The sequence below is a fragment of the Colossoma macropomum genome, unplaced genomic scaffold, assembly GCF_904425465.1.
Source record: "Colossoma macropomum unplaced genomic scaffold, Colossoma_macropomum, whole genome shotgun sequence".
NCBI lineage: Eukaryota > Metazoa > Chordata > Actinopteri > Characiformes > Serrasalmidae > Colossoma > Colossoma macropomum.
Window position 1 is genome coordinate 29,153,600 of NW_023494805.1, and position 21,694 is coordinate 29,175,293.

General features: G+C 38.5%; 1 protein-coding gene across 1 annotated transcript in view; it reads right to left on the reverse strand.

Moving 5' to 3' along the window:
• Positions 1-245: 245 nt before the first annotated feature.
• si:dkey-183c6.8 (protein O-GlcNAcase) overlaps positions 246-21,694 on the reverse strand; it is a 29,527-nt gene continuing 8,078 nt past the window's right edge. The window contains exons 3-17 of the mRNA XM_036597565.1: positions 19,217-19,314; positions 18,438-18,568; positions 17,792-17,963; positions 15,626-15,724; positions 14,159-14,428; positions 10,783-10,869; positions 8,963-9,378; positions 8,014-8,188; positions 6,527-6,583; positions 5,361-5,446; positions 4,786-4,890; positions 3,757-3,848; positions 2,691-2,886; positions 1,628-1,784; positions 246-653 (exon numbers count right to left, since the gene is read on the reverse strand). Of these exons, the coding sequence (XP_036453458.1) occupies positions 517-653; positions 1,628-1,784; positions 2,691-2,886; positions 3,757-3,848; positions 4,786-4,890; positions 5,361-5,446; positions 6,527-6,583; positions 8,014-8,188; positions 8,963-9,378; positions 10,783-10,869; positions 14,159-14,428; positions 15,626-15,724; positions 17,792-17,963; positions 18,438-18,568; positions 19,217-19,314 (2,278 nt within the window). The 3' untranslated portion in view covers positions 246-516. The remainder of the gene's footprint in view (positions 654-1,627; positions 1,785-2,690; positions 2,887-3,756; positions 3,849-4,785; positions 4,891-5,360; positions 5,447-6,526; positions 6,584-8,013; positions 8,189-8,962; positions 9,379-10,782; positions 10,870-14,158; positions 14,429-15,625; positions 15,725-17,791; positions 17,964-18,437; positions 18,569-19,216; positions 19,315-21,694) is intronic.

Sequence of the window (21,694 nt, forward strand, 5' to 3'; positions counted from 1 at the left end):
ATATTTGGGGGAAGCAACCCTTCAGCCCTAAACAAGGTCTTTACTGCAAAAATCAGGGTTATACTTCACCCAAAACTAACATGGCTAACAATGAATGAGATTGAATGAGATATTCCTTGAACTCGGCCCTTTTACTTAAAGGAACACCCTGTGTTTTTCAACCTAATCTCTATTTGCTGCTTATATAGCATAAAGTCAATTACCATGGAGAATAATTTTCCTTTACTTAAAAAGGAACAGAAAATCTGTGCATTCAAAACATACTTATAATAAAAGTCAAAGGGCTGCTGCTGAAGCACATTTTCCTCTGGCTTTTTCTGTAATCAATGCATTTTTTGTTTCTGTTTCTTTTAAAAAAGGAAAATGTAATATTATTGTCCATAGCAATCAAGCATATACTACAGAGGTGAAATGCTAGAGTATTCCTTTAATCTCTAACTTCAGAGCCCTTTGCTGTATCTCTGTCAGAAAAGTCCATGTAGGTCCCTGGTGGTCATTCATAGGCTGATTAAGGCTCTAGAGCAGTCTGCCAAGAACGAGCCCTTCTGTGGAGCGAGCCTCCCCCCGCAAGATCTCCAGAAAGCCCAGTTTAGTGAGGAACTCCAGCCTCAGACGGTCTGTGGGCTGCACTTCGCAAAACACACCTTGGGAGCCTGCAGTGAGATAAAGAGAAACAGAGAAAGAGAGTTTTGAATGGTTCTACAATGTTCAGTGTCTTATTTTATTGTTTCTTTTATTTACAAACTTTGTAACATGATCTTTGGCAATAGAAATCAAAATTACTGGCCAATCAAGCCCCAAACACCGGGTTAAATTTTTAGTAGGAACAAAATCTTGAACCCATACTTTTTACCTTTTCCATCCACCACCACCTTTCTTATAACACAAGGTGTTATAATAACTGACAATTACCTATGCATTCATTTTGTTTTCTGTTCAGAAATTGGTAAAAAAATAATGAAAAAGCTTCTATTTTTGTCTGTGATTTACTGTGTAAATAGTTCCTCCAGTGATATTTGTAAATGTCAATAATTCTGAATAAGACCAAAGTACTGCAATCAAATCAAACTGTCATAAAATTTGAGATTTCATGCTTTCCTAAACAACCATGTTTTTTTTACAAAATCATAATCTAAGTGTTGTAAGTTCCTTAATGTTAACTGTTGGTGATACTAAGAATAGAACCTTTGAAGTTTCACTGGATTATCTGAATTATGGTGTCGTTTAGCAGTCAAAACATGACTAATGCTACATACATGATATACTCAAGCTAACACTCCTGCACATTGAAATGATGTCATGTGAAAGCAAGTCTACTATCACAAACTTCAACACTGTTATATACCAACACTAGCTACTCAAACTGTTGCCTACTACTGTTAAAGCAACTGTATTGTAAATGTACACATGGCAAAACCTATTGAGTTTGGAACATTTTGGCCTGTTTATCACAGGGCACAGGGTTTTTTGAAAACACCAATCATTTTTCCCATAGATGAATCTGCTTAGACCCAGAGTTCCTTATATGAGCATATCACTGAATGACAACACAGTTTCAGAGGTCTAAGGCAATACTGGGTGAAACTGAAAGGTGAGCCCTTTCTTTCTTTCTCCCATTCTCTCTCACCGTTGGCTTTGAGTGCTGTGAGCAGGGAGGTGAGGAGGCTTCTGCTGACGCTGCAGTCGACCAGTTCAGGCAGAGCCTCCAGCCGCAGCTGAGAGGGGAAGTGGTACAGCAGAGAGTCTGGATAATCCTGCTCTTCAAGAAAACTCTGCAGTGCCTCCTGCAGGCACACAGGAGAAACACACCCAGAGAGGGAGGCAAATGGTGAATGTTCTGTACGTGTTTGAGAGAACAAGCACATTTCTGTGCATTGTATACAGTGCGAGCTTTTGTCTAACAATACAGAACTGAACTGAACACTACTACTCTATAGCACTTACCCCTTAAACCTTAGATTTATTATTCAGTTATTACACTACAAAAAAAAAAGATATCTAAGCAAATGATATTAAATCTAGTCTTTTAATCTATGTATATAATATTTCACACTATGGGGTTGTTGTAAGAATATTATAATGAAATATGATTTAATCTATTTCTACATGCCTTCATTTGGATATTTGAAAAAATATTAAAGAAGCTTATATTGTTGCTGTTGGAACAAAAGCTCATATCTCGTAAAGTAACTTTAAGGGAGAATGAAAAAACATTTTCAACTTTCAATTTACATTAATGCAACAAGATTTTATTCAAAGTCATTTTGGACCATTTCAGTTGGTCCATTCATAATGAAACTTTGACACAGCCCTGCTAAAAAAAACAGCACAGCCAACCGCAGATCAAGGCCGGTCTTTGCTGACTTGGAGCTGGTTTAGCTGGTCACCCCAGCATGGTCATGCTGGCTGACCAAAATACCAGCGTTAAAATACAACATATGCCGGTTTTGGTGGTTACCAGTATATTAACTTCCATTGCTCCAGACCAGCATACCAGCATCCAAAACACAACACATACTGTTTTTTCTGGCAACTGGCAATGCTGGTCTATGCTGTTTTTTTTCTAGCAGTCAGTGTAAACAGTAGCCGTAGCATTTTCAAATTATATTAACAAAAAAGTTATGGTTTTGTTTGGTGATGATATAAGACATCATAGCTGCACATTAGGCTGTCCTGAGTTGGACTCTGACCTTTGTAGCAGTGTGTCCGTTGGTTCCGTGTGGACGCGCAGAGTATTTGTCTCTCATAGCAGGCAGCCAGGAGGCCTGACACCGCTTGGCAAAGGAGCGCACGTCAAGAATGCCAACAGCACACCCACACACTCCCAGCTCATCCTCCAGAACAAAGCTGTACTCTGGGCACAGCGCCAAGGACGCACCCAGACACCTGAAGACACAAACATTAGTAGTATCCCCCCATCCTGAAACTGCCAAGATGACTGCAGTGCGCTATTTTGATTTAAAGAGTAATTTCACCCTAAAGCATATTTTTCCATTAAAAACTGGAGTGCTTTGCTTTGTAATAATAAATGACATCAATCTAGTGGAAGTGTTAACACTTTTCAATTTGTCAAAATGAAATCCTCATCATGGTCAGTTCAGTGTCTGCAGCACCCCCTCTGGTTTAATGGTGCTATAGACCTGAATTACATAGTTCAGTCCTAGAGTGTGAACCTGTTTTGTTAAGGCATGCTTGTATTTCATCTGTACTGTAATTGTATTATTACCTTCTCTGTTTGTTCTGTTGTGTTGTATATTAGCACCCACCTGCCTTCCCATTTAATGTGTCACTCCCATTTTTGACCATTTTGTAAAGTTAACTATGTGTGGAGTTATTTGAAATTAAGGGGGTGACATTGCTAGGGTTGTCACCCATCCAGAATTTCTCTGAATAGTCCAGGTGTTTGGACACAAAATGTCCAGGAATCCAAGTATTTTCATTTGTTTAAACCTCATGAATTTAAACCTCAAAGTACTTGTATACAATGGGTTTTATAAGCTCAGATTTCTCTTAATGTAGGGAAAACTGTTTTAGAAGGGTGCACCACATCTTTAGGCAACAGGCAGCACTTCAACGCAAACACTGAGAAGAATAGTTTCTGTAACTAAACTGACATCTATTTACCTTAGACTGCATTGGGAGCACAGCGACCTGTCTGCTGAATTTAGCCAAAATTCAAGCCATAGATCGAGTGTCCAGGAATTTTACAGGGATGTTACTCTCTGTCAAGGTGTTTTTCACATAAACATATGTAACCTGTCACCAATGAAGTCTGGATGGGCCAGAGCAGAGTCCTGAGGACCTCTAGCCCTCTGATGTAGCTGACGCACCATGCGGTATAGCTCCACCTGGTGGTATGGAAGATAAGAACACAAACATTAGAGTGAAGACAGCGCAACAGCAGTGTGCATGTGACATACCTGATTTAAGTCATTAGCTACATTTAAAGCTCTCCTAGCTGCTGTTTTCAACAACACTTTTGGACAATAATTTGTGGGTATGTGTGAGTGTATGTACAATACCGTGAAAAGTGCACAATACTGCACATATTTGTAGTTATATGTAGTACCTATTCAGTACCTAGTTCAGCTAATCAACACTTCACATTGGTGAATATAAGGTTTACTCAACTTCTAGAGCAGCACCTTACAGAACATTTCTAGGATAGAAATCATTGTCAACAACAGCAATTTATCCTGTTTTGATTTTCTTTACTGTGATAATCTGATGTCTGATAATCATACTAATTACTTCATGCAGAATCAGAAATGTATTTTTGCTTTGTTTGACAGTTAAACAGCTAAAAAGCCTCCTTCACAGCACAGTTAAATACACATACAAATATAATCAAAGGCAGTCAGAGAGAGAGAGAGAGAGAGAGAGAGGGAGAGAGAGAGAGAGAGTACAGAGTGAGGTGGTGCTCTGAGCAAATTGCAAACAAAACATTTAATATGGGTAAACTGTTTGACACCCATAACTTAATTAAGTTAAATCAAGCATGCATGTGATGGAATTTATGATACGAATCCATGCATTGACAGATCCAAAGACCAAAGATATAAATAAAAACTTATTAATTAATAATTAACAGTAAGAAGAAATTGTTATTTTTTATTAATGTCCATTTCTATTTATTTAAAAATGTATGCAGTGTTTTTACAAGCAACAACAAACATATTGCCCAAATAAATGATTTTAAACAATTTTCTGGCTTATGACTGTCTATATGCGAAAGTGTGTGCTAAAGTGTGTAGACATCTATGTGTGTGTATGTATATATCTCACCTTGTCTTTGTGCTGGAAGGGGCGTATGTTGTAGAGGCGAGAGGTGGGGAAGAGAGGAGGAGGGTGGCTGAACAGCTCACTGCTGGTGCCTACAGGAAGAAGCATCTACTCCAGTTGGACAGCGCAAAGAGAGAAAGAGAGAGAGAGGCCAAGATTAACCCTGTGTTATCTAACGTCTCGTCAGCAATACGAGAGAAGGGGTTATGGCGATGTCCTGTTTAACTCATTTAAATTTGCCTCCAGAATAGTTGTGCTGTGTGCTCATCCAAACTGGGTATAGAAAAATGGATCTGCCTGTGAAACTGGAGCTTTCTATGCGCTACTATGTTGTATATCACTGTATAAATGAAGCACCATTATGCTTTTATTGTTGGATGCACTGCAATAGTTTCTGAGTAAATGTTCAGCTTTGTCTGATAATGTTCTTTACATACCAAAGTAAATGTAGATCAGCTTTGAGAATCATGTTATTAAAGGTGTTATTAAAGGAGAATACAGATTAAAGGGAAAAACAAGTCATGTTCAAACAAATATTATGCTACATATCTACACTACATGCATGATGTTGATCATACCTGTACTTCCCCTGAGAGTCCCCCTTTAAACACCCAGGGCTCTGCCTCCACACCTAGAAGCTCCGCCCCCGATGAGGCCCCACACCCTGTTCAGAAGAGGCTCCTTAGTCTCAGTTTTTGGAAAAATGGATAGTGTCATGTACAAACCCAGCACAAAAAAAGTTGGGACAGTAGTTAAAATGTAAATAAAAACAGAAAGCACTGATCTGCAAATCCTTTTTGACCTGTAATTACTTGAAAACTGTACAACTAGAAAGTGATTTGTAAACTTACTTTTTCCTTTAAATGAAAACACAATGAAAAGATAATGTTTTACCTTTTGAATTACATTATGTTTTATAAATATACACTCATTCTGAAACTGATACCTGCAACACGTTCCAAAAAAGTTGGGATATGGTCAATTTAGGACAAGAAAACATCTTAAACAGGTGAATCTTGGGTATAAAGGAGCATCCAGGAAAGGCCTGTGACCTTTATGAGCGAGGATGGGTTAAAGCAATCCTCACCATTTAGCCAAAAAATGCGACATCAGTTTAAGGACAATGTTCCCCAATGAGCATTTGCAAAGATTTGAGGTAATTCACCCTTAATGGTGCATAATATAATCAAAAGATTCACCCTTAATGGTGCATAATATAATCAAAAGATTCACCCTTAATGCTGCATATTATAATAAAAAGATTTAGGGAATGCAGTGAAATCTCCGTGAGTAAACGTCAAGACGTACAATACTGAATGCCTGTGACCTTCAACTCTCAGATAGCACTGCATTAAAAAAACAGCAGGCTTGGGAATACTTCGGAAAACCCTTGTCAGTAAAGACAGTTCATTGCTGCATTAACAATGCAAGATAAGTCTCTACTGTGCAAGGTGGAAGCCATATATCAACAACATCCAGAAACGTTGCCGACTTCTCTGGGCTAAAGCTCATCTGAAATAGACTAATGTAAGGTTGAAACGTGACGTTATCTGAGGAGTCCACCTTTCAAATTATTTTGGAAATAATGGCCATTGTGTTCTCCGGGCCAAAGAGGAAAAGGATCATTGTTACCAATGCAAAGTTCAAAAGCCTGTTTTTATTTGCATTTTACCTGCTGTTCCAATTTTTTTGGAGCTGAGTTGTAAAATGGCTATGACAGCAAGGCATAACGAGCTCTACTCACAGTGGAAGCAGTTCTTCCAGGAACCCAGTGAAGAACTTTCACTCATCACACGCCCCTCTGAAGAAAAAGAAAAAGAAAGACTAAGAAAAAAGGGCAGAGGTACAAAGAAAGTGAGTTGGAGAAAAAAGTGAAAAATATAAGGATCAAAGAAAGCAGTAAAAGAGCGCTGTCATACAGCAGCTGCTTGGTAGAGGGGAGCGATATGACCTTTATAATCACAATATCTGTCAGTGTCTAGGCAATAATGATATATCATGATATAGTTCCCTCCTTCAACCTCAATCCTGTTATCTTTTGCCTCCTTGCTCATCCTATACTGTATTTTGCAGCTCACAGTTGGTCTCTCAAAGTTCACACCTTGCTATAGCTAACAAAGGCACCTTGTTATTCCACATAGGCACATATGTGTTATTCCACATTATATGAGTCCAAAAAAAGAATAAATAAGGAAACCTATTCTTGCAAAGTAATAATCTGTCAATAGGACACTCTTCATTTGAATAGTTCTGTAAATGGTCAAATGGTGTGTCATACATTTTGTTGAATTAAATTTTTTTTTAATTAAATTTTATTTTGTATTGTAGACAAGGATGTGGGAAGTGGGGGGGGGTAAAGTGGGCTGTAGCACCCCTACATTTCAGGAATATTTTACTGCAACTATAAAAAAAGGAAAAAAGCAATCCTTGTGTTTTTTGGTACAGCAGAGTTTGTATTTTAACTTTGTTGTTTTCATATATGTTCAAAATCTGCAGTAGCCATGTACTGTTAAAAAACACTGCATTTTAGAGCGAAGTGAATTGCTTCCCTCATCAACTGTTGGCCACCTTGGTCATGTAACTTGTGCATGTCACTTTGGGGGCGTCTCTACATCACAAGCAGGAGATACAGGCTAGTTCTGTGCCCTGAAGCGGCCTGATATTGGTTTAAAAAAAATTAAGCCAAAACAATAATCTCTCTCTCATTCATTTTAATAATCTCCTACTAGCATGACTATGGCATTTCAAGCCTCTGATCAACAAGCTGATTGGCCTTTGCTGAGCTTATTTGCATAAAGTTTGTCTAGTAAGACAGAGCAGAGACAGCAGGTTGTGCATCTGCTGCAACGGTTACACATGTACAACTGTATCTTGTTGTCTCTCTCAAAACAATTCAAATGAAAGAGGAAAAAGAACAATTCAGAGTATTTGCCATGAGGTCAAAATGTTCATCCCTTATATGCTGCTAAAAATTTCAGCAGCCCCAACTTAAAACAACTTTTCACTTCCCTGATTGTAGGTGGGATTGTTTGTGTCTTAGCATTTCTTGGCATCCACAATATGGTAAAACCCATGTCATGCGAGAATGTTACTCTGTAAATCACTTTTATATGTGATACCTCTAACATCAACTGCTAATCAAAACCAGCATAACTCCTGCTACAAGTCATGCATGTTCTCCGTTCCTCCATTCTTTCTAATCTTTCCTGTATATATCTCTCTCTCTCTCACCCAGCCAGCTGATGAAGGCCTTGGCTACTAGTATGGTGTTCCTCAGATCCCACACGTAGGGGTAAAGGTCATAAAGCACAGCCCTGTTCACGCTGTTAACCACACAGCCATGCAGCGCAGCAATCTCATCACACGCAGCCAGAAACCGGCCCGCCCTCGCCCGCCACTCCTCCACCTGACAGAGAGAGGGGATGGAGAGATTTATTAGAAAAAAAAGACAGAAAATTGAGTTAAAAGAGAGGTGCTTAGGCAGCATTTTGGAAAATATTCATAGACTAGTAAAGGTCAGTTTGAAAAACACATTTTCCAAAGCAGCTTACAAAACGTGCAAAGAGTGGGAGGATAACTCATATTTAAAAGAGAGTTTAAGATAGTTAGAGGGTGACATTTAAAAGTAAAACACACGGTACTAAACAGAAGAGAGAGGGAAAAATTCACTACTGTTCGAAAGTTTGGAAACACATATCAATGATTTTATAATTAATAGTTAATTAAACAATAACATATATTGTAGATTTATACATAAAGTAGATATTAAAGGGTATTTGTGGATGTTTTGTTCAATATTTCAGGAAAAAAGAGAAATTATTTTTCCTACTTGTATTTTATTAAACATGAAATTATTAAATGATAATTAATACTGTTATTGTGTATTTACAAGTTATCTGCCCTGAGATTTTCAAATAAAAAGCATTTAAAATATTCATTTTATTATAACTTAATTACTGAAGCTATACAGCTTTAATTTTGCAATAATCTAAAGCTTTATCATTCTTCTTTACTTTTTTACGTCTTCCTACTGATCATTTGAAACCTGTGATGCTGCACAGGATTAGCATGTTAGAATAATTAAACCTGCAATGAATTTGGTTTTATATTAATGATCTCCATCTTTCCATCTCTCCATCTCTCATACATCCACACTATTATCATCACCACTTATAGTGACCTTCTGTGGCTGGGTCTTCTTGCCGTTGCCATTGACACTGACGTAGTGGCAGTTGGCTTTGAGCCAGGTGAGGTCCTGCAGCAGGCTCTGGGCTGGTGGACCGTGTTCATGCGGCAGGTAGTACAGGCCCACCAGCAGTCGCACCTGCGCCTCGCTCAGCGGACCCTTCCCAGCACACAGGCCCTTTCCTGGCGCCTTCTCTCGACTGTGGCCCCCAGGAGCCCGCTCTTCACTCCGCAGGGGCCCCGCCACTGTCTCTTTCCTAGCAGCTGAAGGTTTATGTGACTGGGCGGAGCAGGCCCCCGCTGTGGAGGCAGGTTTGGACTGAGCCCCATGCTGATTGTCTGAGCTGTCAGAAGGCTTGTGTTTGGAGGAGGGGCCTGACGACCTGTGCTCTGTAGGCCTGATCTGCCGACCTGAGAGAGAGAACACAGATTAAGCTCATGCTAGCCTAAATAACACTGCCAGTGGACATTCTCCACTTCTCCTCTACTAGGACAATCTGTGATTGAAAGAAAATTGGCTCTTAAAGTAAAAATGGAGCAAAAAGAATTCATGCAATTTCCTCCCTACTCAAAACATAGTCAACAGACGAAGCATGTTTCTTTAGTTTGCACTGGAGGTACGAGACTATTGTAGCTAACCTAGGCTAAATAATGAAACATTAATCCTTATTCATAATAACAAATATTATTTATAAAAATCTAATGTAGATAACCAGTTAAGCTAGCTAGTCAGCTGTGCAATCGGATACAAGAGAGAACTCAAGGGTAAGTTACGGTCACAATGTGTGTGGCTAGTGTCACAGCCTTAAGAAAGCACACTCTAGTTTGCTACTTTAGTGACAAAGAATACCAGTAATTAGCTGACTGGCTAACTAGTCTTAGCTAGACAGGTACTGTGTCCTTTTTTGTCCTTGTCTGTCATTAAAAAATATATTTTTAATTGAATAATCTACTTGTTCATTTGACATTTAATCAAATACTCTTTGCTTTTTTTAAAGCCAAAGCAAAAAATCGACTTATTCTAAACAGATAAACTAGGAAGCAGTATTTAATCATCTAAGGAGGAATGCTTATAGGTTAATGCAGATCTTGTCCCTTATACAGTACAAAGAAAGATGTGTAAATGTGAACTAGTGGCGAATACTGTGACCAGGACTGTCAGGACGCAAAACTTTGTCCAAAGTCCACTCAGAAATACTTGCAGTTTGTGACTGTTAATATCTAAAAAAGTAATTCAAAGTAAGTACTCAAGCTTTCAGTAAACTATTTATATACTTTTACGTAAGTAATTTCCTTTATTAATATTTCTGCTTGTAGTCATTTCCTTTATTAATACTTCTACTTGTAGTATTCCACCAATTTTTCAAAATTTCTGCATAAATCAGTTAGTGGGATGTAATGAGGGGTCATTCAGAGGGATTTTATGTGAGATGGTGCATTATAAAGAAATTTACCATCTTGAATTAGTTTATGGTTGTAATAGGAACCAGGGGTAGCAGTGTCTATAACACAAATATAGTCATTTTATTTGATATTTTAAATTTTAAAAAAAGTTTTAAATAGCAAAATTTGGGCTTTGGTTGAATTATCACAAATACTATAGATAACAAGATTAGGATTAAAGCTACAGTAAATTAGTATAGCAAAAAATTAAGTTTGATGTACATTTATTTTGCTTCGGTGCACAATGCATTTACAGTATGCATATAACATTTACCTCTTGCATTGGGAAAAACTGATATGTAACTCAACAGTAAGCTGTGTGTCTGCGGTGTGTGAGTGGTAGGTGTTAAAAGGCTGTAGGTGAGTCAGTACCAGGCTGTAGCGGCTGACTCAGTTCATCCATCCAGTCTTGCAGCGCAGCGGAAAGAGCTTGATCGGGACAGTACTGATGCTCTTCACCTAACAAACACACACACCCACACAGGTCAGTGTCAACATTATACAACACATCTGCTGTAACCTTTACAGGTGTTTATTTTTTCCTAGGCACATTGTACATTTCTGACATTTTACTGTTTTTTTTTTAATCTCCGGTCATTTTCTCTCTCTGTCTTGAGCCTTTAGCACAAATTAACAGGCAGAATAACCTCATAACTCCTATAACTGTTCACGGTCATGCTCACCATATTTCACTTTTTGCTGATGATATACTTCTTTATTTATTCAAAATCGAATCCTCAATCACTCTTTTTTTACAGTTATTTAAGGACTTCAGAAGCCTGTCTGGATAAAAAATTAATTGGGACAAATCTATACTGATGCCACTTAATATTTCAGCAGGTTCGGCTGTCATGCCATCATGTATTCCCACAAGGGATTCCTTTACTCACTTGGGTATTAAAATATACCTGGATATAAGAATTATTTAAGAGAATTTTGTTGAAGTTCTGCATGACATTAAGTCTAATTAGATATTCAGAGATGGAATAATCTACCATTATCACTACAAGGCAAGGTTAATATAGTAAAGATGAACATACTCCCTTGATTTAATTTTCTGTTCTTTATGTTACCTTTGCCTCCTCCACAAAATTTTTACAAAGATATTGACTCAATGATTTCTAAATTCATATGGAGCAGTAAACGCCCTAGAATAAGTTTAACTACTTTGCAGCAATCTAAACTAAACGGTGGTCTTTCCCTTCCAAATTTTAAGTAATATCACGAGGCATTTCAAATGAGAGCTCTCTATGTATTGATAGACCAACAGTCCTTGGAGATACACTGAAGAATCTTTAACAAAACCTCATAGATTACAAGACTGTTTACTGGAAATGGTAGGACAAATCGTAATTCAAGTTTGGGTTGTATAATGTCTGACTCCCTGAGTATCTGGAGAAAAGTGGAGAGATTTATGGGCGTTCCACTCCAAATCTGTCTACAGACTCCTTTATGGAATAATTACAAGATTTTGATTGGGGGTAAACCGTTTTATAATCCTCTTTGGTCCTCTCAAGGTATAAATACAGTAGAGGACATGTGTGGCGATAGTGGTTTGCTGTCATTTCAGAAGCTTCAGATGCTTTTTAATCCTCCAACTACTTCATACTTTGTTTATTTACAACTTCGTTCTGCACTTCGAGCCTACGGAGTTCCCTGGGGCAGCACTCTCAACTCTCACCCCTTGCTAGACTGGATAAGACCTTTGCACAATCTACGGGGCAGAGTATCGTTTATTTACAAAACTTTGTCATATAAAGCAGTTGGCAGTCGAACAACTGTGGGAATGAGAGCTTTCCTCTACTGGTCCTTCTGTGGATTGGAACACTATATGGGCTAATTTAAGTCACTCCTCTAAAAATTTGGTACATCAGTTTATCCATTACAAAATAATTCACAGAGCATACGCAACACCTTACAGGAGATGTCAAATGAAACGTATTTCTAGTCATACCTATAACATTTGTAACTCTGCACCTGGTACATTTATGCATATATTCTGGGAATGTTCTAAAGTAGCAGATATATGGACGGTAGATATATTATCTAAAGTACTTGATGTCAGTATTCCACTGTCGCCACATTTATGTCTTTTAAAGGATGCCTTAGCTCTTCAGTTTTCTTTGATTCAAGAAGGATGCTGATGGCAGGTTTTACAGCCACCAAGAAAACTCTCTTGCAACTTTGGATTGCCCCACAACTTTCAGCTATGAAATTCTGGATATCTAGTTTTCAAAATATAGTTAGGACAGAGTATCTTACAGCTAAGCCTAACAAGGCAAAAGTGTCAACAATAAGAAACTGGGAGAATTTATATGACCCTATTCAAGCACTTTAGTCTCCAATTAAATTATGTGATGTTGTTTAGTGGTGTAGTTGTTTATGTATTGTCTTTGCTTTATTTTTGATTTGTGTGTATTCCTAAAAAGGTATGTCACCACCCCGCCTTCCCCTCCCCCTTACCTTTCCCCACCCTTGTTGTAAAACATAATAAAAAATGCAATAAAAAGTTGATCACAAAAAAATAAAAGACTTGCTCTTTTTAATGCCACCCTTCTTGCCATTTATATTATACCGCTCTTTTATGGAGCTGACATTTTTGCCAACATAACTTTCCCCCAAAGACCTACAAGTAGACAGTCATGCAAGTATAGTTTATCTCAACTGAACGATTTCCAATTATCATTTTATCCCATTTGAACAAATTCCAAAATACGATATATATTGATATGTACAATCATATGCAAAAGTTTGAGCGGCCCGGTCAAATTACACTTAGTTGATTTTCTCAGCTGACACATTCTCTGCAAAGAACACATTTTACATGTACATACATGTTTTAATTTAATATATTGAATAAAAAACAAAATGTGGCCTTTGCAAAAGTTATGGCACCTTTTATATTTTATTAATGTGCACCGAAATTGGCAGAAAAATGCCATATTTAAGTTTGTTCCCTGTAAAGGAAGTGTTAATGTATTTTCACTCAGAAAATCAACAAAACGTCATTTGACTGTGGGAGTTCAAACATTTGCATGTGCCTTCACAAAGCTTTATTTCACAGGTTTATACTGTTATGTATAAAAGTTTATTTCACAGGTTTATTTCAGATGTGGGAAATATCACCAGGGGTGTATCACCAGGGTGTAACAATCGTAGGTAGAGAGAGAGTAAACTAGTGTTGCAGAAACTCCCCATAGACACAGAATGTGGTCGACTGAGTGTGTGTGTGCGTGTGTGTGTGTGTGTGTGTGAGTGCAGAGTATGTTTTGTCCACTGAGCCCTTTCGATGATAAAAAGCTAATCATACTATGTCACTGGGCACTTGCTCTTTTCTAACCATGATGATTAACCTCTGGCCCGAGGGCCTTGATGTTCACAGTTTTTCCACTTCTTCAGCCCTCATTACAGCATGAAACACTATCTCTCTCTCTCTCTCTCTCTCTTTCTCCCTCCCTCCATCTCCATCTCCATCTCCCTCAGCTACTACCCACCAAACACATTTCTCACTATGCCTCTATGATTCACTTGAGTGCCACTGCCCTTTTCACCCACTGTCACTTTCTTTCAGGACATATCGTCCTTCATTGACACAATCAAATCCTCCATTTCCCACACAATCTCACACCCTCCTTCATTCTCACAGTCCTCTTTCATCACACTCCTTTTCTTCCCTTCCATTTTCTGCACCCCATCATCACTCATCAAACGTTTCTTTCCTCTCCAGCCACCTCCTCTCCTCTCTCACCTTCTCTCTCCTCCTTCCCTGCTTTGTGCCAGGTCCCCAGTGTGTGCAGAGGGATGTAGTTGGCTTCAAACTCGCAATTAGGGTTCAGCAGGAGACCCCTGAGGTGGGCCCGCAGGCCAGGTGGCCGGCCCTTGAAAGGCCCCAGGAAGACGCGGCGAGAATCGTAATCATTAGCGTGAAGATTGTCCCACACCAGGGGAGGGCGCTGCAGCACCGACTGCACCTCCACCAGCGAATCAGCACTCAGCTCCCGTGAGATCACCTTGCTCCCTGTTGGAGAGATTTAAGACAGAAAAACACACTGGTTAATCAGGACTCCTTAAAGGCAAACACTCAGTTACAGCTCATTCATTCAAATCATTACAGGTAAGACAGTGATGTGATCCTTGATGAACTCGCAGTGCTTCTAGAAGAGTATGAGTGACAAATTTAATACAGAACATTAGATACATCGATAAAAAAATGGCAATGTCAGGTGAAAAAAATTATACAAAGAAGATAAAAATGCTAAAAATATGCAACTGCATATATCATGTTGAAGATGACTTTAAATAGCCATAATGATATTACAAAATATTACAAAATACAACCTGTTAATAAGCCTCATTAGTTGACTAATCAGATCAACTAGCTGCATTAAAATTACACCATTTAAAGCCAGCTTTGGTTAAAAAGCAATGTTTCATCCATGAAACATCTTAGTTGCACCAGCAGTCAATAATAACAAATAGAGTTGTATGGTACGCATCCCAGTTTGACAGTAGCAGATCATTATATTTTTAAATATTCATTATTTTAAAAACATTGTATTGATCTGGCTTATAAACAGCACTGTCTTCCATTTTTTAAGTTTAAGAAATCACATCAGACTGCAATGATTTCTGCAAAGCCTACATTTATAATGACATCAACCTCTCCTCCTTCAAGGGGTCATCTAAAAAACTTCACATTAGCTTATACAGTATTGGGAAGGCCCTTAAAATGGCATAGACAATTGCAAAAAGAGAAAAGGACAAATACATAATGAAAATATTTTATCCAACCCACAGCATCAAGTTTTGTGAACTTGGCAAAACAACTCCTCTACACTCTTTATACACATTAAAATGAGCATAATACAAGGAAGAGTAATACTGAATGAACAGTACAAAGATATAAGCTGATTATACATATTACTATAACTGTACCATTTACAACTATATAGTTGTTAACAGTACCTGTGAGATGTTTCCAGGCACTGGAATAAACTGTATTTTGAATGTGTCAGTAAACAATGTTTTCCTAATGTAGAACAGTACTACTGCCTTAGCTTAGCTCTTTCATAGCAACCAATAAAAGACTCTTTATCAACACAGACACTAAACCTGTTTATTAAGCGCTTTAGAGTGAAACTAGGATCAGCTGTCCATGTAGGTCTTTTAAGTGGAGTGGTAAAGACATAAACTGCTCTTAGATCAACACACTGACCTGTCCAGATGACAGAGATGCCAGGCAGCAGGTCCTCACCCACTGTCAGCAGATATGGGGACTTAGACACGCTGGGAGAGCAGAGAGACCCGCAATACTCTACACCACACAGGAGAGAGACAGAGAGAGAGAGAGAGAGAGAGAGAGAGAGAGAGAGAGAACCACAGATATAAGAAGATCATCTTAAAGATCTGCTCAGAGCCGAGTATATCTTAAAATCTGTTTTGTGTGCTTTTACACTTTTTTACACTCCCAAACTGCAAAAATCAAGACAAGTCATTATGAAACAGTGGTGAAGCCAGAAAGGTGGCTGGCATGGCACTGGCTATTTTACGTGGCCACCCTAAGAGCCACCCTGTTTTTTAAACATAAATGGCTTATCAGAATGCTTCCACCCACTTATCTAGGAGAAAGTACTTCAGCCCAAAAATAGGCTTCAGAAAACTGCAACTTGGCTGGTAGTAAAAGAATCTGCACTCTCCCTAGTCAAACTCAGTAGCAGCAAACTTTAGCCGGGGGGGGCAGGACAGTTCCAATAAAGTTAAACCTGCATGATTTTGTGTTCAGTGAGCATTACATTACTCTAATGCACAAACTAATATACATTTGTCATAGTTTGCACTACCATATTGTGTGAAATGTACTAAATCTCAATTGCAGTATTTCTTCCAGCTACTTCTTGATGCAACAAGACTTGCAGCAGTGCTACCTTTCTTAGGATTAGATGTTCTTGAATGTAGCTAACAGAGTTAGGATATTTTGTATATCTCTTATTAAAGCGTGTAGGTGAAAGATTTATATGGCACAATGGCACTGTGTGTTAATGATGCAATGAATGTTGTTTAAATATATCAGTCAAAGTAATGCCCTTCAGTGATTTCATTACTCTAACATGTGGAAAAAATGTCTTACTCGTTCATCCAGTGCCATTTTTATAATGTGTGGTCATACAAAAAAGGTAGAAATGGATAGATCTTCAACTTCATCTGAGTCATTTTTGATAAATATAAATATTTTTCTGGATTTATGGACTTTGGATCTAGAGGTAAAGCCAAGGGGTGGCCTGGGGTGGCAAGTGTCACCCTGGAATGAAGCATGGCCACCCAATTATGGACAGTGAGACAGTCAACCATTATCATCCAGCCATCATCAATAAAGCATCAATTACTGTTTACTGTGAAAATCTGCCATCACAATCTATTATAAGTAAATACATGCATGTGTTGTGGGTAATCTTATACAGTGCTGTCTGGCCAGCTCTCTAATCATTAGACTTATGTAGCCTGACCAGGGTGTTTCCTGCCTTCTGCCCAATGACCGCTGGGATAGGCTTCAGCACCCACATGACCCAAAGTGGCTTAGACAATGTGTGTGTGTGTGTGTGTGTGTGTAGACTTATGTATAACCAGTAGTGAATGCAACATAAATGAATCATTTCTAATTCTTCATGAATGACTAAAATGTGTTACATTTACACAGTTTTCTTTCAGTTTACTACCAGTAATAACTGTATTGCTGTAATATTATGTTCATGTGGAAATGATGTCATTGTAATACAGTAACACTATTTTTTTAAATTTTTTTCCGCAGCGTGCCACCCCAATAGAATTTTATGGTCTTACCTGGTCACTACATTGTAAAAGTCCTAGCTACGCTCGCCTAAGGTTGCCTTGGTCACCCAATGGCCACCCCATTCATACAGTACTAGAATTTTCCCCACATGGAAAACTGCTCTAAAGCTATTTCTTGTGTGAAAAATGTATTTTTTTCTAATTTCATGTAAACTTTCATTTGGAACCGATCACCTCTTTTTTAATTTAAGTATATTTATTTGTATCAGTCTTCATCTACATCCTTTGAGCTTTGTGCTAGTCTGCTTGTATGTAATGTCTGTTGTTGTTTCTTTTGTTGCAAAATGTATATGAAGATTCATTTACAGGTGAGAAATAGTGTGAGAGCAATCATAACATAAGCATGGAAAATTATTCATACTACAGCAAAAAATACAACCAATGTGAAACTAAGTAAGCTGCCATCTAGATCACTGTCATTAAGTACAGCAAACCTGAGAGAACAACACAAGCAAAATTTAAAGACATTCACTAACACATCATCACTGAGTGGTTGATGTTGATAGGCTGCTGAATGATATGAAAACTTTCCTACCAGTGGGGCAAAAGAGGAAGACGGGAGGTTCCCCCAGGAAACGGAAGATCTCATTGGCCACAGACACCTGAGCATGAGCAAACGAGGAGAAGGCCTCAGTGTCGGCTTGGCACATAGAGTGGTCGATGTCGTCAAACAGGATGGCAAACGCCTGGCAGCCCAGTTCTGCTACCTAGTGTTAAAGAGGAGAAAGAGCAACAGAAAGTAGAGCAAGATTCAGGCTTCTGTAACACTTAAGGGAAAAGTGGAGCTAAACAGGACAGATTTTAAAGTTGTCGGAGTGGGGCAGATCTTAATAGAACCATGGTAAGCTGAATAATAAAGTAGGGCTGTGTGTGCGTACGTGTAGGAGCGTGTGTGGCTATATGAACATTTAAGGAAGTGGAAGCTAAAAATAGCTGTCCTTGTCATGCAGTGATGATTCCTACATAGCGTTTTTTAATGCTACCATTCAAAAGTTTGGAATCAGCATTTTCAGTGAAATGAAGCCAATCTGATTGCAAAATAATGTGTAAAATGATGGCAGTCTACTTGTACTGGTCAACCTTATAGATTTCAATTCAGTTGTAAAAAAACTGTAAAGGTTTTTGTTGTCTAGTTTCTGATATTTAAATCTGCATGGATGGATCTGTGTGCACCTGCGTACCTGTCGAAGTTTGCGCTTGAGCAGCGTGAGGTCAGACGAGCTGGAGAAGACGATGTCCTGACCAGGAGAGAGCGCATAGACGAATCTCAAACCCCTTGACTCAGCCTCACACACTAGAGCTTTCAGCTGGGCTAAAAAGAGAGAGAGAGAGAGAGAGATAGACTCTTAAAATAAATCAGAAAATTCATGAGTGGATCTGGTGGCATTGCTCCTATAGGCAGTGATTATAACATGAAAATTCTGGTGTGCTCTGATACTAAAGCACAAGGGTGACTGCTGTAAAATTCTTTGGTCCATTGAGTTTAACAACTGCACAAATATAAGTCATTACAAAACACTTTATAGTTTTTCTTTAAGTATTTTGACTTTTTTGTTCAAAATTTCCATACTAAGGTCAAAAGGCCAATGTGTTTAAAATTTGACAGACATCATATTTTGAGACCTAACATTTATGATAAGTCAAGACTTATCTAAAAACTTTGGACCAGAAGCACAAAACTCGGCGGCAACAGCACAGTGAATAAGATGAGCAGCACAGTGAATAAGAGCTACTCTTAAAGTCACCTTGGTGCACCAGTGTCTTTGTTAACATATTTTTCTTTCTTTTCATAACTTTCATTTACAAAAATGGTCCTTGAAAGATTATTCTATGGTATTTCTCCAAAGAACCTTTTTTGGTTTCATTTGGCAGCTTTATTTTTAAGAGAGGAGGTTAAGCTGATCGGTTCTTCAGGTTTGCAAAAGTAAACAAGCCTAACATGAGCAAATGAATGCCATACCTTCCTCTTCAGCAGAGTACACCTCTCTCCACAGCAGCCGATGCTTCAGGTCATCTTTAGGGCCATAGAGGTAAGTGTTCAGACCCCATCTCTGCATCCTGATTATGTGTGAAACATAAACAAGAGAGAGAGAGAAAAAATATTTGAGGCATAAATTTATATAATTTCTATTAAAATGATTTTTATAGCATTCCAAAGTGAACCTGAGTATAATAAGAGATAATTCTGAATCACACACAAAATAACTGAATCAAATCAAAAAGAACTGGACCAAAATATGCTTTCTTGATGCATGATGCATCGTAGTTAAATCAAAATGTGTTGATATATACGTCTTACAGCCCTGATAACTCAAACTCTCTTAATGTGCATGCTAAGTAACAAAAACTTAAATGAAAGACATATCCGTGTCCTCCTGTTTCTCTCGGATCTGTAATCAACAAAAACATGAAACAACAAACACTACAACCAGAAAAACACATTATTTTTCTACATTATGAACTGCAGGATCATAAAAAAAACGTTTAAACCCACAGAAAAACAGACATGCCACAAACAGCACATCCCTTCTCCTTGAGCATCCTGGGCAGCAGGGGAGACGATAATGGCAGTGATTCCTCCACTGTTCTCCATCATCAATAATGGAGCGGGTCAGATGTCCTGCAGAGAAAGGCCTGGGGACTGGATCAATACTGCTAATACCAGACTGACCTGAGGCCAGTTCCACTCTGTATGACTCTGAAGAGGTCAGTAGAGTTCATCACTGCTGGTGCGATGACACCCCAGCTAGAAATCTCTGCTTTAGAAACTGATCCGCGTCTCCGCATTTATACTCAAAGAGGAGAGCACTAGAGTGAGCTATTTCCAGAATCCTTACTGGAAGTTCTACATCAGAGCATTACCAGTGTGACAGCCATTGCGGTAAAGCAGCAAGCTGGCGCTGTCTTTAGGTAAGTGAGTAAAATGAATGTTTATTGGACCAGTGTGGTCGATGCAAACGCAATTTGAGAAATGTAAAGACTGCAAACAGAGTCACGGAGCAATAAAAGTGAGACAGTCATTGTCTGCTCGAGTGAGACAGTCGACCCAATGTGTGCAGCCAAATGGAACTTCTGAGATGTTTTTCTTTCATGATGTCATATAACAAAGGGGATGTGCATATAGTATATGAATGTGTTTTAATACAGAAAAACATAAAAAAAACCTGAACCAAATTTGTGAATTCAGATAACCTTGACAAAGAGTTGGCTCAATGTCAGTAATCTACAGTTTGATGCCTCTTCTAATTGTTGTGGCATGAGAAAGTAAGCTTGCCAAAAAGAAGCTCTGTCTATATTTATCATGCGAACATCTGGCTAATTGACTGCTATAATTAAAGCTAAAAATAAAAGCAGTTCATGAACAGCATTAAAAAACATAAGGTGGGCAGTATGGCACAAATATAACATCACAATACAATACAGTACAATGATTCCTTAATTTTAACATTTGTAAAAAATAAACTATTTAAAAAGAAATGAGAGGAAAGATTCAAAGCACTTATTTCCAGCGGTTTTCAATAGGAGATATGCCCTGCATGTGGCTTTCTGTGCGGAGCGCTGAACAAGCCCAGAGTTGAGAAAGTTTAACTTTATGCAGTCAAGTTGCTCATGTCAGTAGTGTTTTTTTTCCTGTGATCAATCAGATAAAGATAAGGCGAGCCTTCAGACACAGCTGCAATGGTGGGGGATCAGGGGCTGCAGTCTTTCACAGATCAAACATGACTAAACTCATGACATAAACAAAAATCAGCTTTTTTGTAAGTTTAGCTTATTTTTGCTAGCAGCACCATGTTTGCTGGTTAATAGTGGTAGTTAAACTTTGTGCCTGTACGTCTGTAAATGACAGCTTGCTAGCACAGGGGAACCAGGAAACAGGGAGACAGAAAACAGTGTGAAGAAAGAAAAAAAGACAATTGCAGTTCGCCTCACATTTTTTCCACTTCCAGAAAAACACAGAGCGACCCCTGCCACAAATTAAATTAAATCAAATAAGATGATGTTATAATCCGCTGACATCCAATCAGCTGCTTGTTTCTATGAGGTTATTCTCGCAAACAAGACTTCTGTCTATCAGCATATGAGTCTGGTGCTTTTCGCTGCATAATGTGGCCAAGCACTGCCATATTATGCATTTGACTAACATGCAAAATGGCCAATCACAGACCGTTGTTTTTGTGCGACATGCAACGGGAGGCGATTGTGAAAATCCCACGGATATATCTTACTCTGAAAGGCCCTGTCATGATGTCCAGTGCAGGCAGCTGTTTGCTATTGCTGATAAGAATTTAGCTGGAAAAAATGTAACTTTGTATCCTATTTGAATGATAAAAATGCTGCATGGAAGTGCGTATATGCAGATGTGCAGACAGCTAATCAGAATGCAACTGACAAAACCCTGATAGTTGTGGCCAGCTTTGTTTGTTAAAGATATCACACG